Genomic DNA, 22,648 nt, shown 5'->3' with positions numbered 1-22,648 from the left:
CGTTACTTATATTTTCTACTGGAAAGTCTCTTCTTGATCCCCTCTCCCAGGAAGTGGTCAACCAAAATCATCTCTTGAACAATTAATGTTGGAGGCCCAGACTTAGATCATGAAGAGAAAGAGGGCCAGCAAAGTGAAATACAGTACCTATTCAAACTGCACTATAGAAATGAGGGAAGGGATGATCATCTGTTAGAGAAAGTATCTCTCCAGGTTAGTTTTTCTATGAAGGAAGGTATTGCTCTGTGAACTGAGTGGGTAAGATAGACCAATTATCAATCCTTAATCGCTTGAAAACCCATTACCCTTTAAGAGTATGATACAGGTCTAATTGCTAGCTATGGAATTCTCACTCCCCAACATGCAAAGACTATCAAAATGAAGAGACTGGAAAATCTGTCTGATGGGGAAAAATGCAGATAGCAAAATATTCATAGCGCGGCTAAAACAAGGTGGAATTGGGGACAATAGAGCCATCTATAAATATACGAAGAAAATAAACATCAAGAAGTGGGAAGAAACTGATAATATGAAAATTTAAGTTGAAATATTAAGAAAAATTTGATGAGAGTGGGATGGATTAATCTGTGGAATTGTTACCCAAGGGAAATGGTAAAATTCCCCTTGTTGGGGCACTTTAAAACTAGACTAGACAAAGCATTTAAAAGTGCTGTAGGGAAAAATCCAGCACTGAACCAGGAGATGGATCAGATAAAGCACAGAATTGTAGATGTTAACTTAAAAGCTTATGACACATTTATTTACAGTGAGATTATGGGAATCAATGGGCCATGTTGCACACATGCCACACCCACTGCTAATTAAGACAATCTGAACCAGGAATAATTTTGAATCAAGTTATTACTCTTAGCCAACTGAGACCTGATGCTACAAATTTAAGCCAAATACATGTGATCTGGCATACTGGGCACAGTGAAACTGTCATTCTGAAGTATTGCAAAAACAATTCTTTGTTACTGTATTTTAGCTGGTTTGAATAATGTTCGGTCTCAAAAACTAGAGGTAAAAGGAGCTATTATACTAGGATGTAGATTCTTTGGTTAATGAAAGAACTTCCTAGCCCAAAATCGTTTGGGGCTTTGCTATCACCCTTTGGTGGTGCTGCTAAATATCAAGAGGAGGAATCCTGCAGAATTTGAGGGCAGAGAAACAACCTGCACAAAAACACAGGACATTTGAGGACTCTAAAGTGTCCCAATATTACCAGCTATAAAATCTTTCCTCCATAGATTCAATGACAATGATGTTCCTTTTTTTCAAAACATGCAAAGCTATGACTACTTCCAGTGATAGTAGTCCAAAGGCTAAAGGATACAAAAGTCTCTTTTCCAGGGAGTTGAGAGATTAAAAAAATATATTCAACAACTGGGTGTTCTATATAACTGATTATTCTGAAGTGTAAGTAAGCATCCGACCAAGGTAATAGAACTGCTAGTTTCTCAACCAAACAGACATACATTTCTTTGTTCACCACTGAGTGGTGCTATTCTCCTTAAAAAGGATTTTTCCAGCTTCTCAAGTATATTAGCAAAACAGGTTTTTTTGGATTTACCTATAGCTTTCAAGTCTATCTCAAAACTATACCTGAGATTTAAAGTTGCTGTGCAGCTCTCAATCACCTTTTACAAAAAACAGCTATTAAGACAGAGTTAGAGGACTGGATAACTCAGGAGACTGGTGAGAATGTAACTTTCACTTCCAGACTATCTCCTCACATCAAGCACGTTTCATGGAAGGCTGAACATTCCCAAGCAGATGGGTATTTGGTAGCTTATGCGAGTCCGTGGCCTCAATCCACTCCTGAAGGACACGTGTATAGAACAAAGAATGCACAATCATATTCTAGTTGACTGTTTACAAGGCAGCTCTTTGTGAAAGCAGCTTGTGGTTTGCAGTTTATTTTTTTAATGAACTTAAGGCCTCTTTCTGTATAATATCTAGTATTATCGCTGAGCCTGGAGTTGGAGAAAAAGCAGAGCACGAAGACTAAAGGAGTCTGACAGAGTCAGACAAGGGCACTGAGTTTGGTGCATGAGGCAAACGTTCACTTTTGAAATTTTAGATCTCACAAACCTATAAAGAATTGGCTCCTAAGAGGGAGAAGTTGGAGATGAATTGATTTAGCATAGGCTCTCTGCCTCCTTGCTTTGTCCCTCTTAATGCACTGATAAATACTTTTTAGTCAAAACTATCTATCTTGGATACATGTATGGTGCTCATTACTGTAATATTCGAGCACTGCACAAGCTTTAATGTATTTATCCTCACAACACCCCAGTGAGGTATAGGGAAGTACTATTTGTCCCCATTTTACAGATGGGGATCTGAGGCAGAGAGCAGCTAAATGACCTGCCCAAGGTCACATAGGAACTCCAGTGTCCTGTTTTGGCACTTCACTCAGATGTTGAATGAAAGAGATAGCTGCCTCAATACTGTTTTTGGAAAAGTCTGCATAATCTATACATATATAATCTCAGGGCTGTCCCAATGACAGTCAGGCTGCAAGCTACTAAGGGGAGAGGAATATTGAACCTAGCGTTACTTCCCCTTTCAGTGCCACTGCCAGGGGTTGTGGTGGTGGAAATAAGGCTAAGTTGGGAATTGCCAAGTCAAAACAAGACTGCAGAGCCCCTAACACTCACATGTGTTGCTCATTCCTCAGGATATTTCCACATATCATGTTAGAGCACATGACAACAACATCTTTCCCTGCGTAAAAGGAAAAAGAGGTAGTGTCCTGCCAATAGTACATGAGGTGCCCACTGTAATCTTTGAAAGAGAACTTACACCAAGGCCACAGGAACCCAAATACAGTATACTCAGAAGGGTGGACTGAAGGGACGTATGGTGCATTGTTGCTTCCAGAATACTTTGCTTAGCTCTGGAGCATTCTTGAAAAGGGGAGCTGGAGACTTCCGTTAACTAAAATAAACTAAGTGAAAAAAGGAAACAGCGGATAAACAATAACTAAGCAACAGAGGGTCCTGTGGCACCTTTGAGACTAACAGAAGTATTGGGAGCATAAGCTTTCGTGGGTAAGAACCTCACTTCTTCAGATGCAAGTCATCTTGCATCTGAAGAAGTGAGGTTCTTACCCACGAAAGCTTATGCTCCCAATACTTCTGTTAGTCTCAAAGGTGCCACAGGACCCTCTGTTGCTTAGTTATTGTTTATCCGCTGTTTCCTTTTTTCACTTAGTTTATTTTAGTTAACGGAAGTCTCCAGCTCCCCTTTTCAAGAATGCTCCAGAGCTAAGCAAAGTATTCTGGAAGCAACAATGCACCATACGTCCCTTCAGTCCACCCTTCTGAGTATACTGTATTTGGGTTCCTGTGGCCTTGGTGTAAGTTCTCTTTCAAAGATTACAGTGGGCACCTCATGTNCTTGCATCTGAAGAAGTGAGGTTCTTACCCACGAAAGCTTATGCTCCCAATACTTCTGTTAGTCTCAAAGGTGCCACAGGACCCTCTGTTGCTTTTTACAGATTCAGACTAACACGGCTATCCCTCTGATACTCAATAACTAAGCTACATCCTATTTAGCAATTCTTACAAATAAATATAAATATTAAATATAAACAATAAAATATAAAATAGAAACTTGACATTTAAAAACCAAGAGTATAAATGAACTACTTTGCTGATGGCCCTTTCCTAGACAAACTGCTTTCCGCTTTTAACATGATATTGAAATCAATGGAACATTAGAATATTTGGCATATTAAGAAGCACAACAGATGGATTCTACTTTGATGTATATGGTACTATTAAGCAACCCAGAAAACCCCTATGTTTTCACTGGATGTATTTGAACAATTCAGCAGTAGTCAAGTGATTAAAGTGCGATTCTGCTCTAAAACGTGACTCAATGGTATTGTGAAATACCATGTTTGTCTTGCAATAATTTCTCCATCAAGTATGTTCAGTTTACAAGAAAAAGGTACTTTTTTCTGTTAACTCTCAGAATCCAAGTTGAATTTGTAGGACTAAGTTTGGTTTTTTCCTTATATTATAAATACATAAATATGATTGCACCATCACCTATCATAAAGGTTCTGCTGGCCATATTGTGCAATGTTGCCGATTTTTGTGATTTTATCACAACTCTCTCAATATTTTGAGGGCTTTTTTCTTAATTTTCATATGATCTCCCTATTCCTGCCTTCCACCTTGTGCATTTTCATTTATTCATCAACTCTTCCTAGAGAGTTCTGAAAGCACATCACTTTTGTCTCAATAAGGGGGATACACAGAGGTCAACCTGAAGAAGTAGTCGTCTTTTTTTAAACACACAAGACAAGCACAGTATGATCTAGTGGAGAGGGCACTGGGCTGGAATTCAGGACACCTAGATTCAAATCCTAGCTCCATCAATGGCCTGCTGAGTGACCCTGGGCCAGTCACTTTGCCTCCCTCTGTCTCAGTTTCGCCATCTGTAAAATGGGGATAATGATATTTACTTCCTTTGCAAAGAATTTTGGAATCCTACTGTAGCGGGGTGGATACCCGCTCCTGCCCTGAGGGGTTGGCCAAGGTAAAACCCTGGCTGATTGGGGGAAGTAGCTGCAGCTGGGCCACACCCTAATCAGAGCCCAGATGGCCTGTATAAAGAGACTGGGAGCCAGGAGCCCAAAGAGTCTCTCTCTGTCTTCAGAGAGAGAAGGGCCTGGCTGCAGGGAGCTAAACACAGGGTGCCCGTAGTGGAGCAGGGCTGGGGAAAGGCTGAGGAGCTCCAGCCTGGAAAGCCCCAGGCTGCGGCCTAGTATTAGGCCAAGAGGTACTGGGGGTTGCAGAGGGCAGCCCAGGGCTAGGCCAAGGCAGCAGGTCCAAACCCCCCTTGCCAGTGATGAGTGGCCTATACTGCAGGTCTGCCCCAGGGTGTGGGGGCTAGATGGTGACTGGCAGTGGCCTAGTGCTGAGGCAAGGTGGGGATAGTGGGTGGGGGTTCCCCAGTGAGGGGAGACCCAGATCTGTGGGGTACTGCCAGGGGGCAGCATCCCAGTAATAGGGGCACCGGGTCCTGGGAGGGACACGGGTGCCAGAGGACGACAAGTCGGATCACCGGCCTGCAGAGGGCGCTCCAGAGGCTGGTGAGCTAATTCCCTGGACGACCAGCAGGAGGCGCCGCAGGGATGAGTCTGAACATCTACACCTACAGATGAACAGCATTTTATAAGCATTAACTATTATCATCAGAAAAAGAAAAGAGCTGCGTGTGAGACCATGAAGAACTGAATGCAACTCAAGAACTACAGGTTTAGTATCCTAGCTCTTAACATACATGTTCCCTCCAATGTTCATGAAATTAAAGCAAGAAGGCTCCTAATGTTAGCTTAAATTGCTTCCCTGCATTGCAAAATATTTCTGCATCCCAACTGGATTTCAATACAGTTATATATAACTATTATTTTAATGAGGCAACTTTATTGCTATTACTGTGGTGTAATGTTTTAGGTTTGGTTTTAATAGCTCAAAATTAACCCACCCCTTTTTCAATAGTCTTAATACAAGGCATATGAACCGTCAAAATCATTAAGCGTCACACACATAAAAAGGAAAAACATGACTATGTTCTGACTTACATTCTCTATGACAAATGTCCACTCTTTGTCTTCAAATTCTTCAGCATGGGGATCCTGAAGAAAAGGGGAAAAAAAATACTTTAATCTAAAAATTACCCAGATATAAGAAACTGCAACTGACCCACCATTGCTGCTTATTCGTTTAGGTTTCCTTATTTGATGGAGATGAGGCACAGAAAAAATATTTTAGCCAATCTACAGCTTTCAGTACGAAATACCTCCACAACACTTTCAGTGGCTGTGGACTGGTACAAACAAGAGATGCATTCAGAACAGATCCTATGATTCTACCACCCTTCATTCAGGATCATCAATTTTTCAATTTAATTTATAAAGCCGCTTCCTTCTCGATAACTACACCATAATCCCACATCTTGCAGAGAACGCAGGAAGAAGCTAAGCTCCTGCCTAGATCAAACAGGTAGCTCTTGTACAGCAGAAGTCAAGTCCCTATCCTCATCTTCACATGCCTAAGGACCATCTGTGTGATCAGGGAACATAATGCAACTCTTCAGGTAGAATCTCTCGTCACCACAAGTTACACCAACACCCATCCTGCTGGAGAATGGCCTCCTTTTTCAGTCAACTCTTGTTTAGGGAATAAGACCACTTTTACCCCCCACAGAAAGATGCATGATAGGCTTCATGTGCTAGACAGTAACATGAGGAAATGAGCAGGGATCCTACTTTTCCATGATTAAAAAAACAAAATTCTCCAATAAAAAAATTAATCTGTGTTTTCCATATTAGCTGACCTGCCAGCCTCCTGGGGCTGACAGTGATGGGGCTCAGGCTGTCAGCACCGGGAGGCTGTCAGGCTACCAGCCACCCCTCCTCCAATCTTAAAATAAGAGATAGAAAGCTCTTTGAAATTCTACGGATTATCCCAATTTTTGATTATCCGATCTGGCCCCAGTTCCAATTAGATTAAATTTACAGTGGAACCCCATTTATTCAAAGCACATTCAAAAATCAACCGCAAGAGGGAGAGGTTGAGCATACTGAATAAGTGACACTGGTACTTTCAGTAAAATTTAGTGAATAGTTAATGTTTTTATGTTTTCACAAAATGTAAAAACTAAAGTCTCTCTGAAAAAAAACACAAATTCCGCATTTTTCAGTGGCAAATGGATTTCTAGGATCCCTGGTAATAAGTTATGTCCATCTCAACTCAGTGATCTAATGTACATTAAGGTTATTAGAAATTAAGATATGAGGAAGACATTAAGTGATTGAGTTCATGCCCCTTCAAACAATAATGCAGGATTTTTCCTACAGAAATTTTCTATTGCAGTACTTTGTCCAATCTAGTTTTAAAAAATCTCTAACACAGCAAAATTATACCATTTCCCTTGGGAGATTGTTTCTCATACTAGCAGAACTCAGTTTTAGGATTTTTCCCTGACATTCGGACTTTTTCCATTCCTCAATTTCATCCTATTACCTCTACTTATAGCCCTTGAACCATTCAATTATTCCTTTGCCGCCTCAGTGTTTACCTCTTTCAAATACTTGGAGATGGATGTCATATCCCATAATCATCATTTGACTGTTATGCATAAATTCAGTCCCTTAGCCCTTTAATCATTTTTGTTTCTCTTATCTGAATCCCTTCTACAATTTTAATCTATTAAAGCAATTTTATTCTATCACTGTAAATTGAAGCATAGAACTGAACAGAGATTTTGCTTCTACTTTTTTTACCCTAATCCATACCACCTCTTTTCTTTCAAGCCTGCTACAAGACGGTATTGTCCTTCCTTCTCAGCTCACTTTAAACCATTCTCTTCCTAACCATCCATGCTTTTCTTAATTTTGCATTTTGTTCAAGTTCAATATAGAATCATTAAGGAAGCGCTTTGCAGCAGTATTTTATCTTCGTTACGAATGGATTTGAGATCCCTTGATGAAGTCTCTCTCTAAAATGAATATAATGAATGACCTTGTAAATAACTAGCTTACGAATAACTGCAGAAAAGGAATACTTGGTGATTTCCACATCAAGAAGTCAGAATACTTTGTTAAATAATTCCTCTTTTGTGATAGTGATTGTGCAGTTATATAGTGATTGTGATTCCTCCATCGGGATAGTGTTTCTCTGGAAGTGGCATATTATAAATACCATGCTGTGGAGACAGTTGAAGAGCAGTCCTTCCTGCAAAATCCACCAGGGTGGGCTCAATTTCCTGCAGAGTCCTTGGCACCTTAGCTAGACAAGGACTCGCCTTAGAGGAATTCTATTCATGTGTCTCAATAGCACACACAGAATGAATAAATACAGCAAAAGCTTCAATGCCACTTGTCAAATATCAGTCTGATTGTTTGCTAACTGATGTAATGGGGCTATATTTTATGGCTACAAAGGTCAAAGCAGTAAAATGTGTGTTTGACATCTGTTACTTTTGGGTGCATTTAGAGTACAAAAAGTCAAAACAATGTTGCCAGCAACTAGTTACAAATTATCCAATATGACTTTAATTAAGTTAAAAAAGAGAGAACCATTAGTGATTTAAGATGCACACAACAAGGTGTATCCCCGGATAGCTGCATACTGAAATTAAGGTACTTGTAATTATAAGATCATGTAATAACATGTATATCATTTTAATCAACTTTGTAGGACTACTGTACATAAACAAAATTAATGAAATTGTACGATGACTTGGCTGACTTATTATACCTCATATCAATACCACATAAATCATTTTCCACCATCCAGCTATTAATACTTGTCATTTTAATGATTTATCCTAGGGTTATTACCTTGTTTAAAAAAAAAACCTCTTTGATATAGTATGGAAGCAGCATAAAGAGATTAATCATTCTCTGTTTTAATATCCTACTGCCTGATAAAATAAGTGACTAATATCTTTAATATTTTGTCTAGCCTTTTGGGGGGGAGGTGTCGATTTTCTGTGTGAGCTTATACCTCTACCACTTATAAAATCAGGGCACAATCTTGCAATCAAAACAATATTTTTGTTCATGTAGGATCTGATCGAAGGCCGATTGAAGGAAACTGAAGCCTTTCCATTGACTTCAACCGATGCTAGATCAAACCTGTAATGACTACAGAATCAAACCTTTTGAAGGTGTATTTCTGATTTCTTATGGATATGGATCTAGTACAGTTTTATATTGCAAAGGTTACTTATTGATTTAGGTGTACAGTTCTCACATACTGCTAAAGTATTGTGTAAGCACTTTTTCATATAATTAATAAAAATGTATTTTAAAAAATAAAATGACCTAAGTCAAAGAGTTAAAATCAAACTACAGTTTTCCTTTTTTGTATTTCTCTAATAAAGTCTTACAAAAATAAAAATGCCAGAAGGCATAACAATACATCATTAAAATGATTCCTATTTAGTACACATGCTGTACATTTCATCTTTAAAGCAGATTACAAACTTTATGTACATGTTTTAATTAAAAATGTGTTGCTAATCTTTAATATCCCTTAAATATGCAAAACTTTGAAAAACTCTGAATTAATCTATACACATACAGAGCTGTCCCTAGATGGGTGCAGGACCCGGGGCAGAAGTGACGAAGCCGTCACTTCCGGGACCGACCTTTCACTTCTGGGACTGACTGACCGCTGGCCAATCGCACTGGCCCGTGGGGACCCCCCCCCTGAGCGTGGGGCCCAGAGTGGTCACCCCGATTCGCCATACCCAAGGGACCACTCTGCACATACACCTCAGGGTTCTGATGAGATAGCAAACTACTCTAGCTTCATTCTTGTTGCTATAATGATTTATTTCGAATTCCACTGAAGTATATGTATTGTCACTTCCTAGTTACCCAATAACTTTGTTGTAATTGTCATCAATAGGTACTCTACATTTATGGTTGTAATACAGTTTCCATTTCATTCTCATTTCCACATGCTCAGACACGTTCCCCTTTGGGGCTGACATTTTCAATGCTTGGTCTCTGCTAAAAGGTGACATGTTTAAAGTTGAGCAAATCCTTTCATCTGTTTTGGATTTACACTGGAAGAAAAAAAATCTCCCCCACTTTCAAAATAAAAATCTTACTGCCTCTTCTCACTCCCCAACTATTGCCCTGCACAAAACGCAAGTGGCTGAACTTTGGTGCTTCAAATCTAGTACGTAAGGCATCCTCGATGAAGAGGGCATGCTTTACCAAGATTGGGGGGGGGGGGGGAGAGAAACTGGCTAAATAATAGTTAAAGGGAAAAAAAATCACTTTAGCCCATGCATAGTAACACCTAAGATTTTTAGTCTACTGAAGTCCAGCCTGCGGCCATATCACAATGCACATATTCTTACCCTACTTGTGAAGGACCCAGAAAGCACACTACAACTTATCACCTGTTTGTAACGGGGTTGTGATACAGTTGATTCAAAATGTGGTGTTGGAAGAGCAGTTTTTCCTGCAAAATCCAGCAGGTGGGCTCAAATGCCCATAGCAACCTGTAAAACCTTGACTCATCTTAACTATATCAATGTGTCTCAATAGGACACATGATCTGGAGGATCATTAATGATCTGGAGGATGGCGTGGACTGCACTCTCAGCAAGTTTGCAGATGACACTAAATTGGGAGGAGTGGTAGATACGCTGGAGAGTAGGCACAGGATACAGAGGGACCTACACAAATTAGAGGATTGGGCCAAAAGAAACCTGATGAGGTTCAACAAGGACAAGTGCAGAGTCCTGCACTTAGGACAGAAGAATCCCATGCACTGCTACAGACTAGGGACCGAGTGGCTAGGCAGCAGTTCTGCAGAAAAGGACCTAGGGGTTACAATGGACGAGAAGCTGGATATGAGTCTACAGTGTGCCCTTGTTGCCAAGAAGGCTAACGGCATTCTGGGCTGTATAAGTAGGGGCATTGCCAGCAGATCGAGGGACGTGATCGTTCCCCTCTATTTGACATTGGTGAGGCCTCATCTGGAGTACTGTGTCCAGTTTTGGGCCCCACACTACAAGAAGCATGTGGAAAAATTGGAAAGAGTCCAGCAGAGGGCAACAAAAATGATTAGGGGTCTGGAGCACATGACTTATGAGGAGAGGCTGAGGGAACTGGCATTGTTTAGTCTGCAGAAGAGAAGAATGAGGGGGGATTTGATAGCTGCGTTCAACTACCTGAAAGGGGGTTCCAAAGAGGATGGATCTAGACTGTTCTCAGTTGTACCTGATGACAGAACAAGGAGAAATGGTCTCAAGTTGCAGTTGGGGAGGTTTAGCTAGGAGGGTGGTGAAGCACGGGAATGGGTTACCTAGGGAGGTGGTGGAATCTCCTTCCTTAGAGGTTTTTAAGGTCAGGCTTGACAAAGTCCTGGCTGGGATGATTTAGTTGGGAATTGGTCCTGCTTTGAGAAGGGGGTTGGACTAGATGACCTCCTGAGGTCCCTTCCAACCCTGATATTCTATGATTCTATGACACACAAAGAATAAATACAAACAAAGCTGTCTAAGGCAGGGGTTCTCAAACTGGGGGTCAGGATCCCTCAGGAGGTGGGGAGGTTATTACATGGGGGGTCGCGAGTTGTCAACCTCCACCCTAAACCCCCCTTTGCCTCCAGCATTTATAATGGTGTTAAATATATTAAAAAGTGTGTTTAATTTATGAAGGGGGGGGGTCACACTCAGAGGCTTGCTGTGTGAAAGGGGTCGCCAATAAAAAAGTTTGAGACCCAGTGGTCTAAGGGAAATAAAGTACATACATGCTAAAGGCAAATGATGCTTAAATCTTGAAAAACAGAGGCACACAGGTAAAGTTGACATTAAACTGCCTTAATGTTCCTTTGAGCCCAATACCTGTTCACCCTAGCCCCAGCACATAAGTCTACAATACACAGGTTTTTAGTTTAGTTTACTTTTTAGTTTTGTTTATCAACATGCCCTCAACAAACAATTACATTCTTTGCCCAATATTTATTATGGTTTCATCTTGAAATGGGAATTACAAGCCCTTAGATAAATGGACTGAAAGACTGTCAAATTTCACTTAAGCTTCTGTAAGGTGCTCTTCTTCTTTTACAAGAACTTATTTTATAAATGTAAAAATCAGCGCTCTGGGGTTAACCTCAAGAGATAACCTTGTCTCCCCCACTTCTCTTTTCTAATTTCTCTCATCTCTCTCTCTCCCCACCTTATCACACTCCTAACAACACACACCCTTATCTCCACCCTCCACTAACTCCATTACACAAATCTCAAAAAACTTTCTAGATACTTAATAGCCAGAGAGTGACTATGAAAGATGTCACCCGATGTCCAAGAGCAATACGCACATGAGAAGCCAAGCCTCCCCACAACTTGCTGGGGAAAGGATAGGATTCCTACAAGTGTTCAGCCCAAAGACCCTGCTTTGGGACACCATCTTTCTCAGCCCTGGCTAATAGTTCAGAAGTGTAACTGTTGTTCCCTCATGGGGTCATTAGAGTGCTGTGGTACACCAGCCTTTCTGCCAGAACAGTCCCTGGCAGTGCGAGGTGACGGGCTCAGGAAATGTCCTCCCCCCACCCCCATTCCAGTGCCCCTGTTTCCAACTGTCATGGAAGCTACATCCCTCCTGAGCAAGAGAAAAGGAAACTGCAGAAGTAGATTCTTATGTAGCAGATCTATCACTCGGCGCTCTGTTGCTCAGAGCTCACCCCATTCAACACAGAATTTAACGGAGAATTAGATCCCTGCTGTAGAATCAATGGGAGGGTTCCTAGAGAAAGGTTAGCAGTCTCCATTAAATTCTGTAGGTCTTCAGAGTAATTTCCATATTTGCAATGGTAGGAGGAAACAGCAAGAGAGAACAATAGCTAGGCAGCAACTTCCCCAACCAGCAGCCATTCCAAGTTGAGTGAGGTTTGTTAAATGTATCAATCACCTCAGCACATCCTTTCTTACTCCCTTTCACTCAAACTATTAGAGGGCGTGGCCTGGTCTACACTACTAGTCGACCTAACTAGCGTCTACACTAAACTGTAGCTTCCACCGATGTAAGTTGCCCACTACACTGAATTAATAACACCACCTCTGCAAGAGGCGTAGTGCTTCGGTTGATGTTGTTAGTTTGATGCAGTGTCAGGGTAGATACTTACATCGCCTGTTACTGCCTTTCAGACTCTTCTGGCTGTCAGTCCCTGGAAGTGGACAGCCCGAGCCCTGACCCCCGAGGCTGACAGCCCGAGCCCTGCACTGGAGCCCGAGCTCCAGCTGTCAGTGCCCCACAATGCCCCACACTGACAGTTAAATTGGTGCAAGCATTTGCTTAATTTTGCCCTGAGTGTTAGTGTTCAATTATGCTACTCCATACAGTCTCCAACCTTGGGTCCTCCTCCTGCCTCTGCATTTATGCATGGCTTTTCTAAGCTGCAGAAGATTTAAAAACTGTCCCAAAACTTGTCAGTTTTACTGCTGCTTACAAGGAAGAGATCTCATAAATAGCCTAGAAAATCTGTCACCATTTTCATTCTGCTGAGTCCTGGGAAAGCTTTCAGCTGCATCAGAGGCACTTGGGAGACAGCACTGAACTGGTTTAGACTCAGTTCACTTTCAGCTTGTTTTCTTCTCAATTATATGGATCAGAAAAAAATATTTTTAAAAGGTTAGATTTTGCAGACATTTATGGCATTAACCCCCCCACAAACCCAGAAAACCTTACTGATCACAATAGTCAAGTACACTTGTCAAGTCTTGACATTATGTAACCAACACACTAAGAGGTCTAGACTGCCATTTTCTCTACCACTGAAGATCCACCATTGTGTCAAGACAAGCCACTGTTCTCTTCTAAATTGATACAAATACATTCGGCATTTAAAGTGCAAACCTTAACCTCTACCAGAGGATCACATTAAATAAGTGGTAGCAGACTGAAGGGAAGGCTCCGTTGGGGAAATAGTTATTGAAGTCCCTATAAAAAGCTTGGTTTGATTGGTAATGTTGTGGGTATTTGTTTCATTGGTTCTCTCCAAACTTTACTTTCTCGTGCAGCACGTACCTCTCTATTCTATCCCTTCTTGTTCCTTACCTGGCAGTAATAGCTCCACGGGTTTCACCACAGAACTGACACACACAGTATTTCAGGACTATGTTAAAAAGGGAGCTACTGCTTTAAAGTTGTCTGAGCTACAGCCTTCAGATGATGAAGTTGCTACTGCTAATTCTCTTCAAGCAGCAACATGAGCTTTAGACACTTTAAAGCAAACATACTTTTGGCCACTGTGTATATGTCACTGTGAATTCTTAATATTACAATTAGTGACTAACCCTTATGTACCCAAATGAAATTTATCCTCTTTTTCCAGAGCTCTCACAATCAGGGGAGTCTGGTGGATGATTACTGTTCCATGGCAAGCTTCAACATTTTTACCATTCTGGAGTAACAGACCAAATTCTATTAATGCTCTGCATGAACAGATCTTTGTTTTAGTATTCACATGGAATCACTCTACATTTGTTTTATACAATAAAAACTCATATTTTCACCCTCGATGTGCATGGATATTGTTACATACACTTGAAGGAGCATTCTGACCTTCTCCACACACATGCATTATACCAATTTAACTAAAACAGTTCAGAAATTGATTTTATTTTGATGCAACCCCTGTGTTGGTGTTGTTTAAGAGTGCCTTACATTAGATTAAGTCGGTAAGCAAAATCAAAGTGATATAAACCTATTTAAGAGAGTCCACACAAGAGGGTTGCACTGATTTAAGTAAATCAGATTTTAACGGATCCAGTTAACTTGGTACAACTTTAGTGTGGACACAAAGCCTGTACCAGTTTTGAAAGAATTGGGATCTAGGGCCTCTAATTCAGAAAAGAATCTGAGCATGTGAATACCTATTCAGCAAAGCACTTAATTGAACACATGCTTCACTTTAAGTTCCAGTGGGGCTTCAATACATGCTTTAAGTTAAACATGCGCGTAAGTCCTTTGCTGAATATGGATGGGATGCGGAATTGAGAGCTAGAGGAATAAACACAAGTTTGGGGAAAAGGAACTAGTACTAAACTCTAACTCCAGCTCTACCATTGACTGTATTCCTGTTGGAAAGTCAGATAACCTCTTTGTTTGGTTTCCCCACCTGTAAAAAGGGGATAATATATACCTCATAAGGTTGCTGGGAGAGTTAATTAGTTAAGGCTTGTACAGGGCTTTGAACACGTATTGTAAAGCTGTGAAGGCATTATTAAATAACTCCAGAATACGTATCCTGCTGCAGGGCATCATTATACAGATTAGATTATTGCATTTTTTTTTAATTATAGTTAACATATACTTTTCAAAATCTGCATTTGGGTCTGACATGAGGAAGAGAAAGAGGCTGGCCTAAATTAAACACTTACGGGCTCTCTAACTTTACTGTCTAACAATAAATGTAAAAGGATTAAAGACATTCTGTTACTCCTCAGTATTTAAATATTATATCACAATTAATGAAGGTGAGAAAAAAAAGCACACCACCCATAAATGACAGTGCTTATAAACTTAACAGTTTTACGATGAGCACTGTTTGCTCATACTACGAGTGTTTAAAAATCAAGCAAAACATGACTGTACAACTGTTAATAACAGCTCATATTAAGAGGACTGTAAAAACTGGTTTAAATTATGACTGATTATGAAACAATCCCATAATTAAAATTCCACTTGGCCCTACAAGAATCCTAAAGCAGGTTTCAGTTTTCTTCCTATATTCAGCAAGTAATTTAGCATCCTTCTTCAAAGTGAAAAGGGTGTGAGGAGAAAGGGATTTCCTGGTCTCTAAGTGAAGCTTTCTCCCATTATAAACCTTTCTGGGTGCTGCTGAAGCACACCTACTAGGATTATTTACAGTGAAGAGATGGGAGGTGCCAAAAATACTGTAGCTTCATGGTGTCCTTGCCATAATTCCATTATTCTGTGCAACACTATATATCAGCCTAAAGAATGGTTTCACCATACTATATGTAGTTAATACGGGCTACTGGCATCACCATAATTTCCACTCTCAAGGATAGGAGAGAGAGGAATTCAAACCAAAAAAAATTAAACCAGTTAAGTGGACTATTCCATTATGGGAGCATGCTCAGAAGGTGCATGTTTCTCTCAAATTTATAGATAAACACAACTGTACATCATAGGGTGTACAAAGCGTACGAGGAAGAGAGGGCTTTGTGAACATGGATTAGTCTCTTGCTTGGGGCACTGTTTATCTAAAGTCATATTTTCATCAGCAAATTGAGTCTTTCTGCTAAGGAGAAAATGGCCTATGAAGAATTTAAAAGACTTAAATGAGAGGGATACTGCTTTTTGATTAAGCATTGAGTTCCCAGATGCCTGCACTATTTTTAGCTGGTGCACTGCCTAATAAAAACAGAGAACCCTTGTGCCCAATACATGTAGTGGAGAGGGCAAAAGGGAACGGAGATGGTGAGAGCAACATTAACCCCCAGCATTGTCCCATTTTAAAAATTAACTTTATAGGCTTTAGCTTCAGCAGCCAACAGCTATAGATTACCCACACAGTCATTCACACTTGTCCTGCTGTCTTTGCCATGAGGCTACTTCACACTTCTCCTCCTGACTTCAGAAGCTCGTAACTGACTGCAACTTACTGTACCATCTTACATTTAAAATACAAACGTAGAGCTCTAAAATAGCTCCCAATTCAGTGTTTTTAAACCAAGCTTAAGTCTAATGTAGGCCACCTTACACCCACTCCGAGCGCACACCATCCGCTACTACATTGTAACATGATCACCTTATACTAAAGCCTCCCTTCCAGTGAGCTGGGTAGAAACTGCTTGTAAGTGTTTGGCCTGTGAAATCAGATGGTAGCACTTGAATCAAAGTGTAAAATTCATCTGTTAAGAGCTGTACTCTGGGTTGTCTGCAGGAAGATTTTCAAAGACACAGAGGGAAGGTAAGTGTCTAATAACACTTCTGCCTTTGAAAAATCTTCCCTTCAGATTTTTTGATCTTAGTTACTCGTGTTATTTAAAACTTCTGTGCTCAGATGGTTGCCCTTTAACAATTCTAAAAAAATAAATAATTTGTGGATGGAGAGCAAAAAAAAAAAAAAAAAAATGAGGAACTGGCAATCTTTTCCCTTTCTAAGGGCTTGTCTACACTACCAAGTTTTGCTGACAAAACTTATGTTGACACCCAGAAGTCGACAAAACAAAAATCGCCAAAGGGTGTTCACACTTGCTCCCTCTGTCGACAGATCATGTCCACATTGGGGACACCATCATTGACAGGGTGAGCAACGCGCCATGGGTATGTTTCCCACAGTGCACTGTTGTGGAAAGGAAGAGCTGAGCGCTGCGCATCTGGGGATTCTCTCCCAAGTTCTCCCACAGCCCGCTCCGCTGCCAAGAGCGGCATCAGGAGTAGCTCTGTGAGCTCTCCGTGCAGAGGAATCGCAAAGCAGCCCAGCAGTCTGTCTCCCTCTCCCTGCAGCAGCTGCTGTGTTCCTAGTGCCGGGCAGAACAGGAACATTCCAATGATTTGCTCTTTGTTTGCTCCCCAAATGGAGCAGCACACGGATACTTCCTGGAGCTTTGAGAGGGGAGGGGCACATGCCTGCAGGGCAGCAGAGATCAAAACACTGAGCAGAGCAGGGCAGGCATGGTGGGATGCTGGCGGAAGCCAGTCCTGTCGACAAAACAATCAGCAGTGTCTACACTGGCTCTTTGTCGACAATAAAGGGAGGGGAAAAGACAAAAGTCTCTCATAGGGGTGGAAGTTTTTTAATCGCCAAAACTGGGCGTTTTTCGCGACAAAAGTCCCATTGTAGTGTGTACGCTCTTGCTGTTTTGTCGCCAAAAGGCAATTTTTGGTGACAAAACTTGGTAGTTTAGACAAGGCCTGAGACCCTATATCTGTATGATAAACCATATGTACGGATGACTAAAAAAAGAAAAAATTACCACCATGATCGGAATGAAGTCTATTCCTAACCAGAAAGAGTAGTTTTTCCACTAAAGTATTATTTTGGTTCTTAAGCCTAGGAATGATGATACTGTGGCTTAAACCCTCACAGTTCTTCACAAATAGTATATTCACATAGCCTTTCCGCATGTGACTTACATGACACTGAATATATATGCAAGTGATTTAAAATAAGTTAAACCTGTATTACATAGTGACCCTAAAAAATAACTTCTAAGGTGCACCATAGAAATATGATAAAAACATAAGCCAAGAAGCATTTCCGGTTCTATGAAAGCATTACAAATCACAAAAGTAAACAAAATTGATTTATCATTTCATAATACTTCTTTCTTCCCATTTTGGTTGACAATTTCAAAACATAACTGAGATAGAACTGTAGAGTATGCTAAAGAAAGAAGACAATCTTATAGAACAGAAAACTTTTTATTTAAATTAGCTAGCAGGACAGGAACTAGAAATAGTTGAGAAAGGTTGATGAATTTATATTTCAGTATAATTCTTCCCTTAAACGACTCCGAGCATGATAAAGCTTCATGATCAATCCAAATATCAATTTGATGAGGATCTTTTGAAATGGGAGTGGGCAGGAGGAGGTATCACTTCTTCAGTACACAGCTGTGCATGTGTGTGAAATACAAATATAATGTAGGAAACAAGCGAATAGCACAAAATAGGGACTTTTAGACAACAAAATATCATGTCTCTTGACTAATCACATACACTTTAGGTGTAAGTTCTCAAGTATACACTGGTGACTACTGAAGAGGATATTCTTAACATTCTCATCAGTACTTGAAGCCTAGACTTATCTTCTAATCCTACCAGTAACACATTTCAACAGCCACTTCAAATTCAGAGCCACTAACCTACATATCATTTCCCAAAACACATGGCTGTCTATTTTGGAGTCTGTTCTATTCCTACACTACTGTTTCAGATCACTGCTTAACAAACAGCAGCACTGTGTTAGTACATTATCTCTGATTCTTACAAAGCTCGTAAGAGCAACATGCTCAGTCAATACACTTTGCCAACATGGATATAAAGCCAGCGGCTTGCCTGTGATCTTAATACTTTAATCAACACAAACAATTGCTGTTTGTTATAAGACAGGGCCACATTGAATATACTCATGCCAAGTATTAAATCTATAGCAGACTCTCCCTTCACACTGAGTTCTTTTTAGTGGATCTTTCACTTCCACTAAAGAGCTGTTAAGACAGCCAACAGTTTTTTGACCCTTAGGACTTTAAGTGTTATAGCCTCCATCCTTCTGGTTAAGGACCAGATATAAATATGACTGTCTTCCAAATCAATTAATCCACTCTTTAACTGCCCAGAAGGATTGTTACTGTGTGACATTAGGCACTTTCTTTTTCACTTCTCCACCAGCCAACCAACCCAAGGGGTAAGTGTGATGTGTCTGCAGCACTTCCTCACCATCCTAGCCCAGAGTAAGAGAGACTGGGAATCAAACGCAAAACTCCCACATGACAGCATACAGCACTACTACTTACCTAAGTTGTTCTTTTTCTACTACAGAAGAGATTAAAGATTTTCCCCCCCATTTTCAGGGGCCTGTACCTTATCTGTTTTAAAACATATTTTATGGTGTTTATCAGATACAATTTTTTAACCCACATGTAGTTTTCTTTTTGGGGGTGGGGCCAGAGAGAAATGAAAAGTATGGAGAGTTAAACTAAAACAGCTTTAAAAATGGATCAGTTGATTTTTAGTGCTACAACGCTAACCGAGACAGGCCAAAAACACATCAAAGTTTAAAAGTCACTTTCTTCATGAGTTCTTAGGAAAAAAGCAGCCCTTGCCCCCAGACCACAATTGTGAAACTATTGGAGGAAGGCGAGGGACGGGGAGGAGGAGAATGACTGACTATGTTAGGGTTACCATATTTCAGTCCTGCAAAAAGAGGACACTCCAAGGGGGCCCCGCCCCTGCCCCAACTCCACCCTTGGCCCCACCCCCAACCTCACCCCTTCCCCCAAAGTCCCCGCCCCAACTCCGCCTCCAGGGTGACCAGAGCAAAAAAAAAAAAAAAAAAACCCGGTGGCAGAGGGAGGCCCCGGAGACACAGGGGGAGCACGGGGCCGGGGTGAGTACCTGGAAGGAGAGTAGGAGGGCAGGCGGTGGCTGTTCCTTCTCCCCACCTGGGCAGCTGGACTCGGGAGCAGTCGCTGCTGCAGCTCCCACTGCCGCGGGGGAGGAAGTGGCCGATGGCCAAGCTCGGCGGCTGTGGCTCTGGCACCCGGGCATGAACCCCCCGAGCCTGGGCCTGTTGCGGGGACCCAGCAGCGCGCCCACTGCGTCCAGCCCCTGGCCAGTCGTGTCTGGGCTGGCTGCGGGTGGCACCGGGATGGAGGCATTGGCAGCCCCATTCGTTCCCCTGAGGGACCCGAGCGGGAACGGGGGGAAGGGACTGCTGCCCCCCACTCCAGGGCCACCCGCGGGATTGCACCAGCTGGGTCCCCGCAACAGGCCCGGGCTCAGGGGGTTCACGCCCCGGGCGCCAGAGCCGCAGCCGCGGAGCGCCACATGCTTGGCAGCTTCCCCCCGCGGCAGTGGGAGTTGCAGCAGCTGCTGCTCCCGAGTCCGACTGCCCAGGTGGGGAGCACGAACAGCCGCCGCCTGGCCCCGGAAAGTTGGAGCCCGGGGAGGAGGCGGTCCCCTTACCATGCCTCCCTATTTTCCCGGACATGTCTGGCTTTTTGGAAATTCCTCCTGGACGGGGATTTGAGGACCAAAAAGCTGGACATGTCCGGGAAAATCCGGACATATGGTAACCCTAGACTATGCCCTCTCCTTCCTGGCAGGTGAGACCAGGATTACACTGTCCCTGTAGTAAGGGTGCTGTTTTCTTTGGCATAAAATTTATGTTTAGCGCTTTTAGGCATCGGACAAGGTTTAATTATATTTGCTTACTGATAAAAAAAAAAAAAAAGTCAAGTAACAGGGATCAAGTCAATATATCTGAAGTTTAAAAGTCGTGATTCTCACTTATACTATTAGTACTCTGGCAGTGCAGGAGGGCATTGAAATGGGTATAACTGTTATTTACACTCACTTTAAGATGACTTTACACTGCCAGACAGGGCCAGAATTAAGGGCAGGCGAACCAGGTGACCACCTCGGGTGCCAGGCTTGGGGGGTGCCGGGCTTGGAGTGCTGTTTTTGTTGTTAATAGAATATTTGAAGTAAAACATTTCACTAACCTCCTAGAATGTTCTGGACCTTTGTAGAATTTTATGGAACCTTCCAGACTTTCTGGGAATTACATTTTCCTTGAACCTCCTAGAATGTTGTCAGTCATGCCCTCATGGGTATACAAGGGGCAAGGTGTTTCCAGTTAGTCAGTGAGATATAAGAACGAAGTGAAGTGAGAGCCCAGCTGCGATATTGTAAACCTTGTTTTATTGTGGAATTGTGAAAGTGTACTTGTGTGTTTTAAGAGTGTAAGTAATGACTAATAAAGGACATACTTAATGAGATGCCAGAGATATCTATCAAACCCGTATCTAAGCAACAATATAAAAGAATACTGTTACTTCTTTTGCCATGCTAAACACATGTTTGATGACTTTCTAAGACTGAGGAACATAGACTTTTGCTCTCCCTAGTACGGTCTCTTCCCCTGTAGAAAATAAAAGATGCCCCAGAAAATAGCCTTCAGCAGCTCAGTATACAAAGTGAAAAGCTCAACTGCAATCTAGTTTGCAGCAAAGAGCAAATTTGATGGGAAAATATCTGAAACAGGACAACATAGACCGGGCTTTAGGCAGTAGCGATCCTCCCAGTGCAGAAGAAATTGAGGTGCAAAGCATAAATGATGGAAGTCCTATTATTAAGGAATTAACAGATTTACCTGAAGATAAGGAATGGAAATGTGAGGAAAATAATGGAGAATTGTCCAATTTTCCTGGTGGTGTAAAGGAAACTGATGATAAAGAAGAATGTGGCTCACATAAAAAGAAGAGTAATGACAAAGAAAAATCTAGTTTACATGAAAAGGAGAGAAACGATAAAGAAGAATCCGTTTCGCATGATGACAGAAACAGCAGTGAGAAAAACTGCACACCACAAATTGCTACATCAGATCCTGCTTTATGGCTGGCAAGCCTAAACTCTGACGATATTGAACCAACAATTTTGAATGGGCTGCGCAAAATCGAGGATATGACATTTCTAGTAAATGAGCAGACGCCACTCTTCTCAAAGTCGCACTGTGAAAGAGTGCTCGAGAAACTGAATTGGCGTTGGCTAGTTTACTCATAATCAACTGACAAAGTGTTCTGTTTTTGTTGCAAAATATTTGACAAGAATGCCAAATCGTTGCTTGCATTATCCGGGTACAATTACTGGCATAACTTAGCTGATGCTCTGAAGCAAAATGAAAAGTCGCCCAGCCATTTTACAGCCCACTCCAAATGGATGGAGGTCGAGTCCAGACTCAAGCAGAATAAATGCACAGATGCAGAAAACCAGCACATTATTAATGTAGAAATCCAGCATTGCAGGAATGTGCTCGAGCATCTGACCTCAATTACCCTCTTCCTTGCAAAAATAATTTGGCTCTCTGGGGCTCCTTGGATAAGTTGTTCACTGAACATAACGGTAATTACCTGGGTTTGGTAGAGATCCTTGGGAAATACGATGAGGTCATGCATGAGCACCTACATCGAGTAGTTCGTAAAGAAGCTATGGACCATTTCTGCAGCAAAACAATTCAAAATGAAATGACTGACCTTATGGCAAGGGAGGTGCTTGATAACCTATTGATACAGCTTGGCAAAGCGAAGTACTGCGCTGTAATAACAGACTGCACTCCTAACATTAAGCACAGTGAAAAAGATGTCATTTACAGTAAGATTTGACGACGACGAGGATGGCTGTATCCAAATAAAGACATACTCTCTGTTTCCGGTCTGTGGATGACTCTACTGGAAAAGGTCTAACAGAACTGTTTATGAATGTTTTGAGTGAGAATAAAATAAACCTTCAGGATTGCTGCAGCCAAGGCTACAACAATGGTGTGAACACGAAGGGAAGAAACAGTGGCATCCATGCAAGGATCCTTGCGCTGAATCCAAGAGCTTTATTCCTGCCTTGTGA

At 41.6% G+C, this 22,648-nt stretch overlaps 1 protein-coding gene across 11 annotated transcripts in view; it reads right to left on the bottom strand.

Annotated features, from left to right (window-relative positions):
* The window catches only part of EHBP1 (EH domain binding protein 1), a 327,133-nt gene that overhangs the window by 239,624 nt on the left and 64,861 nt on the right, over positions 1-22,648 (bottom strand). For all 11 annotated transcript variants that reach the window (XM_034764183.1, XM_034764182.1, XM_034764189.1 and 8 more), the window contains one exon: positions 5,603-5,656. In XM_034764183.1, the coding sequence (XP_034620074.1) occupies positions 5,603-5,656 (54 nt within the window). The remainder of the gene's footprint in view (positions 1-5,602; positions 5,657-22,648) is intronic.

This window comes from Trachemys scripta, chromosome 3, assembly GCF_013100865.1.
Source record: "Trachemys scripta elegans isolate TJP31775 chromosome 3, CAS_Tse_1.0, whole genome shotgun sequence".
NCBI lineage: Eukaryota > Metazoa > Chordata > Testudines > Emydidae > Trachemys > Trachemys scripta.
This window is presented reverse-complemented; position numbering and strand designations above follow the sequence as displayed.